Here is a 15,333-nt window from a genome sequence, read left to right on the forward strand (position 1 = left end):
ATTTTTTTATATTTTTTTCAAATAAAACAAACGGTCAAACGTTAGACACGGAAACCTAGGAATTGAGTTTTTTTTTTTTGAATGGAGGGACTACGTAGCAGCAGCAGCAGCTGCTGCTGCTTTGAGGTGAGAGCGAGAGCGGACGCGGCAGCGCGAGCGGACAACGCTTGAGGAGGCCCAAGAGCCCTCCCCCCTTCCTCTCCTCTGACATTTCCGCGCTCGCTGCTGCTGCGGTTGCGTGGCGGGTCGATCCGCGCGCGCCTAGCTTTTGGGAGAAAGCGAGAGCAGGGAGGGACCAGACCAGCTGCATGCTGATCGAGTGAGAGTGAGCTGAGCTCGATCGCTTGTCTGCTCTGCTCCTCGGACTCTACCGGGAGGAGATCGATCGATCGGACCCAGCTGCAATGAAACGGTGGCTATAGCTTCAGCTACACTGCTAGCCACACCCTCTGCCTTCCATGGCTTGATGCATCTTTCATTAGATGCTCTAGGATATGCTCCTCTTGTACCCACTCCATCGGTCAAGAATCAACGTTACGATCCATTAGTACTACCTAAATCTCTCGGATGAATCATGCACCTCTGCGTGAGACTTGTTATAATCATGCACCTCCCCGTGAGACTCGTTATTAACGCTTGCGAGAAACTATTCTAAACTCTTTGGGTACATGTACTCGTTATATATTTGCATATCACTCAAATGCAAATGTTAAATTTTAACTTTTATAAGTTGCAGCGGAGAAAACAAATTTAACTGTAAATATACATTAATTAGCTATAGTTTAAATTTTTTCGTTTTAATTTGTAAAAGTTAATTTTTAACTTGTATTTTAGAGTGGTATATCATATACTAATCTATCTTCTCATTTTTCTTAAAGAAAAATTATAACTATGTAGATGTTATGTAACTAACGAGGGGATATTCCTTTAAGAGTTTAAAATTCACTTCCTTACATTTATTGTATATAAAAAAGGAGCAAGCAGATCTCTCCCTCTCTCAGGTTTCCTGAATTCCAGATCTTTACCCTGATGCAATCTTGTTCTGAATCACAACTAGCGCCTTTTTTATAACCATGTCAGCAGCAGAACATACAGAAAATAAAAGCACCACTAAGAACTCGTACAAAAGTACTTACGAGTACATGACTCCTTCTGTTCTGTTGTACTTACAAATATAATCCCTCCTTCCCATAAAAAAATAATCTAGTATCGGATGTATCATATCCGGTTTCTACGTTCACTTTTTATAGGACGGAGGGAGCACTCAATAATTCCATTATAAATGAACCTTGTTTAGATCATTCGCAGCTAGGCAAGCTTGTCTATATGGATCATGGAACGATTGCAACTGCGGGGGAAAAAAGAAACAAAAATTCAGTTTTGATTGTTTTCGCTAAGCTACATGAGACAGACAGGAGCTATGGTGACATCTCTTGCTTCGATCGCTACATCAGCATTGCAACTTGGTTGACGACGAACTCGATATGCCGCAGCATATTCCAGTTTTTTCTACCACCTGCCCAGGCGCCGCCTACATGCATTGCATTGCAGCTGCAGGTAGAAACAGCCACTGAAAAGAGATGACGTCGAGAGCTAGAGCTAGGGAAAATTGACGGCTGAGATAGATAGATATGGATGCATTCACCTCACCAAATGTGGCACATACTCCCTCCGTCCCAAAAAAAAAAGGCAAACCCTGGGTTTGCGTGTCCAACTTTAACTGTCCGTCTTATATGAAATTTTTTTATAATTCGTATTTTTATTGTTGTTAGATGATAAAACATGATTAATACTTTGTGCGTGACTTGTCTTTTTAATTTTTTTCATAATTTTTTCAAATAAGACGGATGGTCAAACATTGGGCACGGAAACCAGGGTTTGTCTTTTTTTTGGGACGGAGTGAGTATATATCTAGGCTAGCTATACAATGATTGTCATTTTTGCACAAGTGGAAAAGGTCTGATTGATCAAGGCATGTACCTGTTTGTTTCAAAGAGGCACAAGGAAAAATAGTAAGGGGGTGTATAGATATAGGGATGTAAAGTATTGGCATGTCACATCAGGTATTATATAGGGTGTTACATAGGGTGTTCGGGCACTAATAAAAAAAACTAATTACAGAATCCGTTAGTAAACCGCGAGACGAATTTATTAAGCCTAATTAATCCGTCATTAGCAAATGTTTATTGTAGCACCACATTGTCAAATCATGGAGCAATTAGGCTTAAAAGATTCGTCTCACAAATTAGTCGCAATATGTGCAATTAGTTATTTTTAGCCTATATTTAATACTTCATATAGGTGTTCAAACTTTCGATGTGACATGGTGAAAAATTTTAGAGTGTGATCTAAACAGGGCCTTACTCTCTCAGGTTGTTTTCAATGTAACACTGTTGATTTTGATATAGTTTGAGCATTTGTCTTATTGAAAAAAAATTATTATTTATCTTATCATGATTTGTTTTATAAATACTCCAAGCATTACTTATATTTTTTTATATTTGTATTTTTTTAATAATTTGAGCGATCAAATGTATAACTCAAAGTTAACGGTATCAAACATTAAAAATCGAATGTAGTACTATAAAATTGTTGTGTCAATACATATACACGTGGTATATTAATATGCACATGTTTTGAATTCCCGTGTGCAAATGAGCATAAATATTCCGTTCGATATATGTTCTCTACATGGCAACACAAATAAGAACTATTTAGCTAAGTTGGTAATTTAGTCTATAAATTGGTGGCCCTTAAATCTTCTTTTTCTAGTATAATGGTGTGTGTTTTGGTTGTTTGCATCAGAGTTTGGTAGTATTCTCAGTATGATTGTATCACCTTAAACCTTCCATTATCTTAAAAAATATTTTTTTCATCGATAAAGAGAATCAAAGAATCATTTGTTGAGCAGCACCATTGACATGTAAGTACCGACCTCAGTTTTCAGCAATAGTCTGGTAGCCCTAGAATTGGGAAGAAATATAATGTCAGTCTAGCCTTATCAAAGCGCATTGTTTAAATAAAAATGTATTTCCTTCGTTCCATAAAAAATAAATCTGTAACATATTCTAGTACTATGAATCTGGACAGATGTATGTCTTGATTCGTACTACTAGAATGTGTTACATTCGATACTAAATTGTTTTTTTATGGGACAGATAAATCAGTCTTTTGGAGTACTACCATAATTGAGAATAGAAGGGCGGTAACGTAAATTTGTAGCCTGCTGAACTAATCTTGTCCTTTATTGGATCTGCATCGACCAATCCTAGGTCGAGGTTGAAAGATGCCCTGTCACCAGATCAATTAGACAGTGTACAGAAGCTTTCACATTTTTTTCTCTAGGCAAGTGGATTAATGGTGGGGACAACATCCAATAAAAATGGAGTAATAATGGAATAAAGGTGGATCAATTAGGAGTGCATGAAGGAAGATATCTGCCTGACTGAATGAGAAAATTGTTGTGTATACATCCATTTGACAAAATACTACAATTAGCTAACGAGCCAGGGCACAATTGAGATATGAATAATTTACATACCTTATAAAAATGCCCAAATAATGCAATATAAAATGGTAGTGTGGAATTAATGGTTTAATTAGAAAATTATGTTCTTAATAAAATAGTATTATAATCTAAGCTATAACATAGTATTATAATCTTATTCTTCATGGTTATGGATGTAATTACCTGATGTTAGCCTTTTTCCTCCGTTTTAAAACATATTGTAACTATTTACTTGTTCACATATATAGTCAGAAGTTATATTTTGATATGGAGAGAGTACGAGTGTATAATAGGAATATGTAGATGCATAAGACTAGTGAAGACCTCCATCTCACATAGCCGCATGCCACAATTTGTAAAATACTCCCTCTATCAAAAAAAAAAAATTCAATCATCAAATTCGTAGCTAGAGTTTCCCTTTTTTTGACAGACTAGGATTTTTTTCTTACACACAATACTTGATGTCCCATGGCTCTTTTTTGCTATGAAATCACCTCACATAGGGGTCATCCTACACCTACACAAACTAGCAGCTAGTGGTGTTGAATATTGATCATGAAGCAATTGGCCCATCTTATCCAATGCTATTCTCCAAGTGGTTGTCTTAACACTAATTGAACCCAAAATTCTGGCTGACATCATCTAAACTAAACAAACCTCCACCTTCTCATTGTCACAATTTTCATGATCAATTGCATGACAGACCAGCCCCACCACTAATTTGTGGATGCATCTATCACTATAAGCTTTTAGTATAGCTAAGAGTGATTCTTCCCAGGTAATTATTGATCATATATACTAATAAAACCCGATTCCTCACTGGCCAAGTCTTTGCAAGCTTGTCGGCCTCTCGATTACATCAGAGGTTGCTGGGATTCCATCTCTCATTAGCTTATTGCAGCTAGCTAACCATGCTTTTGTTAAGAGTCAAGGTACATTAATTAACTGAAGGACTAGTTCCCTAATGGTCACTTGAAAAATGCAACCACTATAAAAAAATTCCTTTCGATCGATCTATGCTGGTTACTCAGATCGAACGGTTTCCATTCATATGTTACTATATTATTTCATTTGAATCTTTTGCTGAATATATACAGTTCAAACTAGACAAATGTTCTTCAGTGAATTTTCACGGGGCTATTTGAAGTAGAATTGAATTTCATTATAACTCTTGCCTCTGTTTGTATAAATATAATATTTTTGGCTTTTTTGTCTCTTTGACACAGTGGCCGGTTTAAATCCTAAAAATGACATAGTGTTTTCTTTATATAATCATATTGATCAATTTAGACCATATTCACTTTATTCTTTATCAATATGGCAATTTCTAGACACTCAAAGCTACTCTTTTTAGCCTTCTCTTGATAATCAGACTCTAACAATCATGCGTTGCATCAGGCAAATTAATTCCCATCCTTTCCTTGTCTTTATAGTGACAGGTGATAAGTACCTGTAGCAAAGGCCAAAAGTTTGCCTCTCAAAATGTTCACCAAGGTATTTCACTACTACATAGTAGCTGTTTTCTTTATAAAAAAAATCACTTTCTACTGCTTATTGGTTTCTGCACGTTTCTTTCTGAAATATAACAAAGCAAACGTATTTGAAATATTAACAAAGAAATCATAGTAGTTCCATGTACCAATCGTCTCATCATGATCTAAGCCAAATCTAAACAACTTCGTGTCTACCGCTCCTGTTTTCTTGTACATGGTTTGCAATAGAACAATATTAATATTAACAAGTAGCCAAACATCTTTCCTAGACAGCAACCGGGTGAATTTGCTTTATATATAAAAAAAGGGAGTATAATAGTAGCATTCAAATCATTGATGCACACTAGCACTAGCCACAGCCAGAAATGGCCTGGTTAGAGCCCCCAAAATATTACCAGAAATGCTTGGTGGGCTTTTTTGGAGGGACCTGAACTCTCTCCTTGCTTCCCAAACATGGTTAAATTAAATTATAAAAATTTGCTGACATGGAGAGCAAACATGGACAAAATTAAGATACAATCAGAAAATGAAAAATAAATGCTTCAAGAAAGGGTAGACAATATTAACTCCTCCAATGACCAGAGCAAAACAGCCAGCCAACTAACCTCTGAGTAGGAGTCACACCATGACACCAAAGGAAGGAGTAGTCACTGGCCACCAATGATTTGCAGTAGTAACAGATATAGGTCTTAGGCCTCCCTGAGAGGCTGAGAGAGAGAGAGAGAGAGAGAGAGAGAGAGAGAGAGATTTGGTGTTGGATAGGAGAAGAGAGTGGAGACAGTGGGGTGAGAGGATTGGCAGCATCCAGATTCTGAATCTCCTGCAAGCCTACTTCCTGTTATCTTCTTTGGGCTTTCAGGTGAGGCTGAGATTTCAAAGATCCATCCTTTTATCTGCACTGCTGCTGTTCTCTCTGTTCTTTGGATTTCGGCCTAGGCGTTTCAGAGTTTCGGTTCTTGGTATCGTTCTTGCGAGATTCAACTGCTTTCATTCATGATTTCTGCTGGTCTTACTAATTTGTCAGGGATTCAGACCTCATTTCTTGCTTTAATCCTCTCCCATTTCTGATTCTGTTCACCTCTGTTTCATTTCATATGCTTTCATGAGAATTTCTTCGGTTGTTGTACTAGATATGGGAGATATCCATGTGTGATTCACTTGAACTGTTCCAAGAATTTCATGCTGATTTTTAGTTGTTTTTTTTCTTCTGCCTCTGAATATCTGATGCTGTGAATCTGGGCTTCAGAGTTTGTGTATGCTGTCCATGCTTCACTCGGACAGACAGGACGGCATACACTCAAGCTGTACACGGGAAATTTCTCCAAAAAAGAGTGCCGAATGTGAGAATCTCGTGTGTCCTTTTTTTTTCTTTTTTGCTTTTTGCGAAACTCCAAAATGTTCCTTTGTGATTTTTTATGTATTGAAAAGAAAATTCTGTAACTCAGATAGACAGTTGGAAAATTACTGTACTGTAGTCAACAGACAAGTAATGTTATCTGCAACTTTTACATTTTTTTTTTGAGAGGAAAGCTTTTTTTTTTTGTGATTTTTCGTGTTCCTTTTACTAGTGAGCAAATATGTGGAATCTTATCCGTGATTTTTCTAGGGAACTGATTTTTCTGAGTATTTATGTTAATGTAATTACTGCACTACCAGAACTTAATAGAAATGATTAATAACTCAGATCTAAATATTTAGGCGTAATACATAACATACTCAGGTCTCAGACACTAGAACCTCCTCTTGTGTAAATTGCTAGTTATCTACACAATTTTTTTTATTATTTTTTTGCCGGGTCGGCCAAAGGTTGGCCGACCAATTTTCTTAAGATTGGGGAGAAAAACAAAGGAATGTTATAGCGACATTACAATGTCGCGCTAGTCCGGGAGAGATCCCAGACACAGCGTGAACAAGCGAAAGAGAAAGGGACAATACAACAACGATTACTCGCCGAATTGGGAGAAGATCCCAGCTACCCTCCACACCGCGAATTTTTTTTATTATAAGCAAGCTTCTTATGAACGCATATATCTGAGAAATATTTAGATTACGAATATGTTTCGCTGACTATTAAAATTTTTCTCACTGCAGTCTTGCAGTAAGCATCCATTGTGATGCACTGACCAGTGGATGATAAAGCCATCAATCAACTGAACCAGCATGAGCTCCCAGAGTGTTGTTGCAGTGAAGCAGATTGCTGCTCCGGATAAAATAGTGGAAACCTGTCCATCTACAAAACATTCTGTGCATAAGCTGTTCGATGTTAAACCGGATTTTCAAGGGTTGATGGATGACAATTTGTCATCCTCCAGTCAGTCCTCAAGCATCAAGATTGAGCTGATCAGATCATCAAGCTTGCCAAATATACTGCCGTTTCAGAAAAGAAGCTCTGAACCTGAACCTGAAAGTCCACTGTCTCATGTTTCACATCCCAATGTTTCAGAGCCAGTTTACTCAAATTCTTCAACCTTCTGCGCAAGCTTGTTTTCGTCGTCGTCGATGGAGACGGAGCCGTGCCGGCAATTGGGCACTCTACCATTCCTGCCTCACCCTCCTAAGTGTGAGCAGCAGGTTTCAGCAGGGCACTCATCATGCTCCTCCCTGCTAGTACCTGGTGGTGATGGTGATATTGGCAATGCTCATGATGAACCTGAACAGTCAGATGATCTGAAGGACTTCCTCAATCTCTCTGGAGGAGATGCTTCTGATGGCAGCTTCCATGGAGAAAACAATGCCATGGCTTTTGCTGAGCAGATGGAGTTCCAGTTCTTGTCTGAGCAGCTAGGGATTGCCATCACTGACAATGAGGAGAGCCCTCGGTTAGATGTGAGTTTATTCATTGCCTTTACTGAAACATTTTCTTCACTGTAAATTGAGTAGTCCATGGATCTTCTTACACAACAATTCTTTTATTTTCAGGACATATATGGCACGCCGCCGCAACTTTCATCACTTCCAGTATCATCTTGCTCCAACCAGAGTGTACAGAAAGCAGGATCTCCTGTGAAAGTTCAGCTTAGCTCGCCTCGGTCATCTTCGGGATCCGCGACAACTAACAAGGCGAGGTTGAGGTGGACACTGGAGCTCCATGAGCGTTTTGTAGAGGCTGTGAACAAGCTAGATGGACCTGAAAGTAGGGTGGCCATAAATGCTTTGCAATTTTCAGTACCTTAAAAGGAATAATTTTGAAGTTGTCTAAATGGTTTATTTCATTATCTCATACAGAGGCAACTCCTAAAGGTGTGCTGAAACTTATGAAAGTAGAAGGCCTGACTATCTACCATGTAAAGAGTCATTTGCAGGTATCAGTGTATCACTTTATATTCATTTACTACCATTTTTACTGGAAAATCAAGCACCCTTCTATGTTTTCATATTTTGCTTACAGTTTCTCTGTCCTTATTGTGCAGAAGTATCGCCTCGCAAAATATCTTCCAGAGACTAAGGAAGGTAAATTGAGAAAATAGTTGATATCTTTTTTAGATTGTTTTGTCATTCTGAATACTGAATTACTGATGCATGCTATATGCAGACAAGAAGGCATCCTCAGAGGATAAGAAATCTCAGTCAGGTAGCAGTGGAAATGATTCAGTCAAAAAGAAGTAAGCCTTCTAATTGCTCACACCAGAACTCAGAAACATAAACACTGTGATCTTAGAACTTACAACTACTAAATTTCCATTGTCCCATTTCTTAGGAACTTACAAGTGGCAGAAGCTCTACGAATGCAAATGGAGGTTCAGAAGCAGCTTCATGAACAGTTAGAGGTGCGTATCAGAAACTCTAGAATGCAGGGTTTGCAATCCGTCTGATGTTGTAGTATCATTCTTCATCTGCACTTGTGATCATTGTTCATCTGCCATCACTATAGTGAATTTGGTCAAAATCAAATAATATGCTGCAAGTGTTCAGTGACCAAATTTTCAGTTAAATCAGTACACATATTCAGGAAAAGCATGCGGCTCACAAATAATCCGAACTAGATATCCCCAATCCATACAATTTATACCTTTTTCAATCACCAGGTGCAAAGGCAACTGCAGCTGCGAATCGAAGAACACGCAAGATACCTGCAGAGAATACTGGAAGAGCAGCACAAGGTCAGCATCAGCAGCAACTCCCTTTCACTGAAACCCCCAGCCGAATCGCAACCGGAATCGCCAAAACCAACATCAGAAAAGAAGGAGGCCGAATCCGAAGCAGGCGCCGCCACTTCAGCTCAGCCATCATCCGAGGATAAATCACCAGACGCAGAATGCAAGTCGTCGCCGCCGGTGGGTAGCAAGAGAGCTAGGGTTCATGTCGGCGATGAGGATGATGAGCACCAGTGTTCATAGCTTGTGTAGAGAGGAAGAAGGCAAGGATTTCTCAGCTGCATGCAAATGCATCTCTCTTCTTGAGAATTTTAGCCACTGTATATAAATTTGGACTTTTGGGGAATGAGAATCTGAATTTGGAAGCAGATAAATAATAATCAAAAATCAAAATATGGACTTACAAAATTGTATAGGATTTGTTTTGCAGCAAGTAATAAATTGAAGCTAAGACTGAGTGTGAACGCGTGCTGGGAATTTCTTGGTCAAGCCATGGTCAATGGGGAGTCAATTTCATTCTGCCCCCTTTCTTTCCATGTTTTTACCAAAATGCCCCTCGACCTCACCTGAAACGGCAAAATGCCAAAAACCCGCTTCGATCATCTTGCTCCAAAGCTTACCCCTTTCGGGCTTTCTCCTCATCGCTTCTCTTCTCATCTCCACCCGTGAAGAGCGAATTGCTCAAGCCCTAGGAGGCGACGAGGGGGAGTACGGCGAGGGGGGAGGTCGCGGGGATCGTCGTCGGCGGGAGGAGGCGCGGCGGGGCGGCCGGTTGCTGCTGCGCGCCCCCCTTTGCTTCGTTCGCGCATGGGAGAAGAGGAGGCAATGGTAAAAATTCTTTTGTAGATGTTGGGGTTTTGGAGTGGATTCTGGTGGTGATCCGGGGACGTATGTAGGAGTAGGAGCCCATCTATGCTGTGGGAGAAATCGGGGTTGGAGCGTGTAGAAGCCGTACCCCCCTCCTCCCCTTTTTTTTTACTCGTTTTAGGTTTTAGGTTTTGATTGTTTAAGAGTTACTTAGTTTGTATAATGTTGGATTTCAGTAGGCTTTTTAGTCGTTTAGATTGAGAGATCATACGGCTAGGTTATCCGAAATGGAGAATTTTAGCAAACGAGGATTTCCAGGAAGGGGGTAAATAATAATAGTTCTTAACAACTTTGGATCAGTGCACAGTCTCACATCTTTTACACGCTTTGCGAGCGAAACGAAATGGAGAATTTTAGCAAACGAGGATTTCCAGGAAGGGGGTAAATAATAATAGTTCTTAACAACTTTGGATCAGCGCACAGTCGCACATCTTTTACACGCTTTGCGAGCCAACTTGTTTCGCTGCATAAGGTAATTTTGGCATGCCCATGTGTTGCCTCTGATGTATTATCACTATAGAGTTAGATATATTTTATAAATTTTGTGCTGAAGGTGGTTTCCACGTTTGCCGATAGCTTTCGTTACTGTAGAGTATAGACTAAGAGAGGAACATTGGCCATGTAATGATCTATTTACATGCTTACAGAAGGAAGTATGGTGAAAGTGGAAAATTCTTGAACCGACCTGTCATGGTTGCTGTTAAAAAGTGTTAACTCATTGTGTGACCAGAATTGTACCCTTCTTCTTTTGGTAAATATGCATCAGAATGTAGATCATATGATCATATCTTTTTATGTTTTTCTTGAGGCAAGTTGTATAAAAAAAAAATGAGCATTCTGTACCACCACATAATACCATGTTTGAACTTCAAATGTATGATGCCTAACAATTTCTGTTTTCATTTTTTCTTAAAATGTTTTGGGTGGATTGGATCTTAGGATTCTTTAAAACTCTTGTTTATCATGTGTTTTATATGGTGCATTCTGTGATCTTAGTAGTCATCATGTACCATCATATTGGTGAGCAAGCAGATGAAATCTGATAACTTATGAAACTTTACACACTGGATAATGTTGGGAATAAGACAATGTTAGTTACTTTGCATTACATAATATGCCTTTATAACTATTCTTCAGGTTTGCACTACCCAAGATACTCAGAGAAGGAGGCTTGAAAAGGAAAAGCATGGCAAAACTGTCGATAAGGAAACACAGAAGGTGAGCTGTAATTACTGTAGGAAGGTGGTTAGGACATACAACCGTCTGGAGCACCACTTAGCGGGCATCAGGGGCAACGTTTATCCTTGCAGCTTAGTACCTGACAGTGTCAGGCAAAGCATAAAGAGTTCACTAGAGGCTCGCAAGAAAGATTGGATAGCCCGAAAAATAGGAAAACATAAATCTTCTGAGCTTCCTCCAGTAAGAAATCTATCCCTCACATCTGCTCATGCCTGCCGACCTCTTTTGCAGCCAATTACATCCGGTACAGATCGAGAAGGCTCTGTTAGTGGGCACCGCTGCTTTGTTCACTTCACAAATAATTTGGTGCAGCCCGGGGAAACTACACAAGTAAATGCTCATGATGTTTCTTGCAATGCAAGTTCATCTCAGAAGGGAGGCCAGACTATAGAAGTAACTAGGCCTCCATATCAAAATCCGTGTATGATGAATAAGCCACCGGAAATATCTTCAGGGCAGAGAATTGATCCATTGAGTTTCTCTATGGAGAATTCTTCATCACAGATGCAAGATTCGGAATCCTCAAAGGAGCCAACTAATGATTACTTGAATTCTCAGGCAAGAAAGTCAATAGGCAAGCTCATCTTTGAAGCTGGACTTGAGCCTGGTATTCTCCACTTGCCATCTTTCAAGGACATGGTTGATGTGCTTGCCTGGGCCCAGGTGTCAATCCCTACTTATGAATCGATTATGGAGGAGCAACTAAGAGAAATTCAATGCCATGCAAGGGATCTCAAGAAACACTGGGAAATGAATGGCTGCAGTGTAATTTTGGATACCTGGGAGAGTCGATGTGGTAAAAGCTTCATTAGTGTTTTAGTGCACTGCAGTAAAGGCATGTTGTTCATCAAATCAATGGATGTCTCTGATATCATTGATGACGTGGATGAGCTAGCAGTAATGCTTTTCCGTGTGGTGGAAGAGGTTGGTGTCCTCAACATTGTTCAGGTTATCACAAATGATGAGTCACCTTATATGCAAGCAGCAGAGCATGCCGTGCTAAAGAGATATGGCTACTCGTTCTTCTTCACACTATGTGCTGACCATTGCATCAACCTTCTGCTTGAGAACATAGCAGCACTTGATCATGTCAATGAGGTCCTAATCAAGGCAAGAGAAATTACCAGGTTCATTTATAGCCATGCAGTGCCAATGGAACTGAAAGGGAAGTATATTCAGGGCGGCGAGATTCTGAGCAGTTCTAATTTAAAATTTGTGGCAATGTTCATCACATTAGGGAAGTTAGTATCTGAGAGAATAAATTTGGTGGAGATGTTTAGCTCGCCTGAATGGGCTTCCTCTGATTTGGCTTCTAGAAGTTCATTCAGGCATGTCTATGAAGTAGTAAAAACTGATAATGCATTTTGGAGTGCTGCTGCTGATATTTTGAAGCTTACGGATCCACTTATCACTGTGTTGTACAAACTGGAAGCTGATAATTGCCCAATAGGTATCTTGTATGATGCTATGGATTGCGCAAAAGAAGACATAAAGTGCAATCTTCGAGACAAACATGGTGATTATTGGCCTATGGTTGATGAGATATGGGATCATTACTTGCATACCCCAGTCCATGCTGCCGGTTATATTCTGAATCCAAGGATCTTTTACACAGAAAGATTCAGTTATGATACTGAAATCAAAAGTGGGACCAATGCCTGTGTAACCCGTCTGGCCAAAAACCATTATGATCCTAAGAAAGTGGCCATACAAATGGATAGGTATCGACGCAAATCAGCTCCTTTTGATTCAGACTCAGCAATTCAGCAAACAATGGAAATACCACAAGGTAAAGTATAGCATATTCTCATGTAAAATGTCCCTCAATCACATGTTATTGCGAGCTCATGTACAGTGTTTAGACACAGCAAGATATAATAATGTTACAAGGTTTTCCATGGATCTGGCATGTGCATTACTAACTAAGATGCACTACAAAAGCATATTTGTTATGTGCAAAGTGGCATAAAGATTATCATATTTTTTGTTAAAGCCAGAATGTTGTTGTAGTTCTAAGAAAAAGTCAGAATGTTGTACTAAGTCAATTAGAGTTAGACTGTTAGTCTACTTGTCAACATGGTAAATCAGGTTCTGATCTCCGCCTGAACGATACACAAAACATATATATAAGAGTGAATTTAAACAAAGTGCTTTGATATCCCCTTCGATGCAAATATGAGGTCTCTTTTGCACCTTTTATACTGGCTCTCCTTTTCTTATCGACGTAAGGACACTAAGGTTACCTTTAGAACAAGTGGTTTTATCTTTCATTTCACTTGGGCATTAATGTGAGGTTATCTTTCTAGTTTGTCTTCACTCCTAAGGCCCCACTAGCCACGCCCCCCCCCCCCCCCCCCCCCCCCCGTGTCACACTGATGCAAACACTTCCCATGTAATAGGCAACCTGCCACAGCCTGAACTGTTTGACTTGCTTAAGTTGTAGTAGTAGAAAATCTTCTCTTCGATGTTTAGAACTGGAACTAACGAATGCAGTTGTTGCTTTTGTTCATATTAAAGAAACACATCCTTACCATCTCTTACTTTTAAATTGCAGTTCGTTGGTGGTCGGCACATGGGACTGACACCCCTGAGCTGCAAACGTTTGCGATCAGGATCTTGAGCCAAACATGCTTCGGTGCTTCCATATACAACATTGACCGGAGCATATCCGAGCAGCTGCATGTTGTGAAGAGGACATATCCTGAGCAAGAGAGGTTCAGAACGATGGAGTATCTACACTACAATCTTCGCCTCGCCCATTGTGAGCCATGCGTACGCGGTACTTCTGGGGCTCAACAGCATAGTAGGCTCACTAGTCAACTGGGTGACTGGATCTCATCAGGGCAGACCACCTCCTATTATAAGTGAGAAAGTGCTATGGTCTGGAGCAGTGCTTTCAGCTCTTTTTTGGGTCTTTCTGGCATTATGCTTATCCTCCAGACTCTGACAAAGCATTTCTTAGTGCTAGTACTATACTGTTTCTTTGTTGGATTACCTGGTTTAGTTTCAGTCAAATCACCTCTGTAGTTTAACCATGTTACAAAATGGAAAACGACAGGTGAACATAGTGTTTTGGTGGCATTACCTGTGTTGAATTACCCTCCTTGTTTACTCTCATTTATGATATCGACATATGGCATTATATCTAATACATGCTTTCTCTGTTAATACAAATATATGTACATATGTCTAGATTCCAACCCAAAATTAATTTCTTTAAACATAGGGAGTATGCATGATCTTTATTGTCTTTTCTCATCATATACTTCTTACTACTATATACTTACGAAAACTGTTAGTGATATTATTAGTATATTTAATTGGCCGTCAGGCTTTGGCATGTTTCAGCTGGAGGAGCTTTTTTTTTTCTCTTTTCTTTTTTCCAGTAATTTCCATGCTCGAGTTTCGGCACTTGGCAGTAGTAGAGCTTATCTGCATTCCATTTCGATTGACCACCAGAAAGAAGGAAAGAGTGTTCAGTGTTCACTGCTCACTGCATATCTGACTCTTCTCAGCGTCTGCTGCCCCTCTCGGTCGGTGCGGCTCTGCCGGCACCACTCTCCCTGTCGCGAGGTCACCGCCCCAGTGTTGCCATTGAATTCACAGGAGTGAATGGAAGTAGTTGGGGTTGGACCCTCGACATATGTCAGAACCTGTACTGTAGTAAGTTATCTTAGGATGTGTTAATTATACCAGTACTAGTTGTTGTTTGTGGGGTTATCAGGTTTAAAAGCAGGTTAATCCTAGAGTATGTACCATGCTAATATGGGTGGAATTTGTTCTGGATCCGTGACAGTGGGGTGGTCGCTGCCTCTGATCCGATCCTTGGGCTCTCCGTCTCTCGCTCGTCGGGCCGCGTGCTGGAAGGAAGGGCCAGCTTTGGCTGGCTTGGCTGCCACTTTGCCACGGTAAACGTAAACAAAACCGTCAAAACAAAGTGGAAAGCGTAGCATTGTAGCAACGCAACAAGCGAGCCGGACAACGGACTCGCCTCGGACTCCTGGCTTAGCTAGCAGCTAGCTTAGCTCTCGTTCGCTTGGGTTGGGTACTTGGGGTTGGATGGCGAAGCGGTCGTGGGCATCGGCGCGCGGTTCGCGGCGTCATGCCTCCCCCGCCCAATCTGTCCCCTTCT

At 40.2% G+C, this 15,333-nt stretch overlaps 2 protein-coding genes across 5 annotated transcripts; both read left to right on the top strand.

Annotated features, from left to right (window-relative positions):
* Positions 1 to 5,566: 5,566 nt before the first annotated feature.
* LOC127776831 (protein PHOSPHATE STARVATION RESPONSE 3) lies at positions 5,567 to 9,559 on the top strand. Of its 3 annotated transcripts, XM_052303388.1 has the most exons (9): positions 5,567 to 5,860; positions 6,248 to 6,341; positions 7,101 to 7,827; positions 7,921 to 8,134; positions 8,227 to 8,303; positions 8,412 to 8,451; positions 8,534 to 8,603; positions 8,699 to 8,768; positions 9,027 to 9,559. In XM_052303388.1, the coding sequence occupies exons 3-9, from the start codon at positions 7,162 to 7,164 to the stop codon at positions 9,336 to 9,338; spliced, it is 1,449 nt and encodes a 482-aa protein (XP_052159348.1). In that variant the 5' UTR covers positions 5,567 to 5,860; positions 6,248 to 6,341; positions 7,101 to 7,161; the 3' UTR covers positions 9,339 to 9,559. The 3 variants fall into 3 exon arrangements, with proteins under 3 accessions (XP_052159348.1, XP_052159346.1, XP_052159347.1); XM_052303386.1 differs by lacking the exon at positions 6,248 to 6,341 and having other exon boundaries at positions 7,093 to 7,827; XM_052303387.1 differs by lacking the exon at positions 6,248 to 6,341.
* A 119-nt stretch (positions 9,560 to 9,678) lies between these two features.
* On the top strand, positions 9,679 to 14,304 carry LOC127776829 (uncharacterized). Of its 2 annotated transcripts, XM_052303385.1 has the most exons (4): positions 9,679 to 9,923; positions 11,100 to 11,180; positions 11,433 to 12,990; positions 13,756 to 14,304. In XM_052303385.1, exons 1-4 carry the CDS (start codon positions 9,903 to 9,905, stop codon positions 14,067 to 14,069), a joined length of 1,974 nt encoding a protein of 657 aa, XP_052159345.1. In that variant the 5' UTR covers positions 9,679 to 9,902; the 3' UTR covers positions 14,070 to 14,304. The 2 variants fall into 2 exon arrangements, with proteins under 2 accessions (XP_052159345.1, XP_052159344.1); XM_052303384.1 differs by having other exon boundaries at positions 11,100 to 12,990.
* Positions 14,305 to 15,333: the final 1,029 nt, after the last annotated feature.

Source organism: Oryza glaberrima, chromosome 6, assembly GCF_000147395.1.
Source record: "Oryza glaberrima chromosome 6, OglaRS2, whole genome shotgun sequence".
Lineage (NCBI taxonomy): Eukaryota > Viridiplantae > Streptophyta > Magnoliopsida > Poales > Poaceae > Oryza > Oryza glaberrima.

What these genes read in the sequence shown, in the direction of transcription:
- LOC127776829 (XM_052303384.1), top strand. Translation starts at nt 9,903, where the DNA reads ATGGGAGAAGAGGAGGCAATG. An exon ending in TGGGAGAAGAGGAGGCAATG is followed by an intron (nt 9,924 to 11,099) that starts GTAAAAATTCTT and finishes ACTATTCTTCAG; the next exon opens with GTTTGCACTACCCAAGATAC. An exon ending in AACAATGGAAATACCACAAG is followed by an intron (nt 12,991 to 13,755) that starts GTAAAGTATAGC and finishes TTTAAATTGCAG; the next exon opens with TTCGTTGGTGGTCGGCACAT.
- LOC127776831 (XM_052303388.1), top strand. Translation starts at nt 7,162, where the DNA reads ATGAGCTCCCAGAGTGTTGTTGCAGTGAAGCAGATTGCTGCTCCGGAT. An exon ending in AGGAGAGCCCTCGGTTAGAT is followed by an intron (nt 7,828 to 7,920) that starts GTGAGTTTATTC and finishes TTTTATTTTCAG; the next exon opens with GACATATATGGCACGCCGCC. An exon ending in AGCTTCATGAACAGTTAGAG is followed by an intron (nt 8,769 to 9,026) that starts GTGCGTATCAGA and finishes TTCAATCACCAG; the next exon opens with GTGCAAAGGCAACTGCAGCT.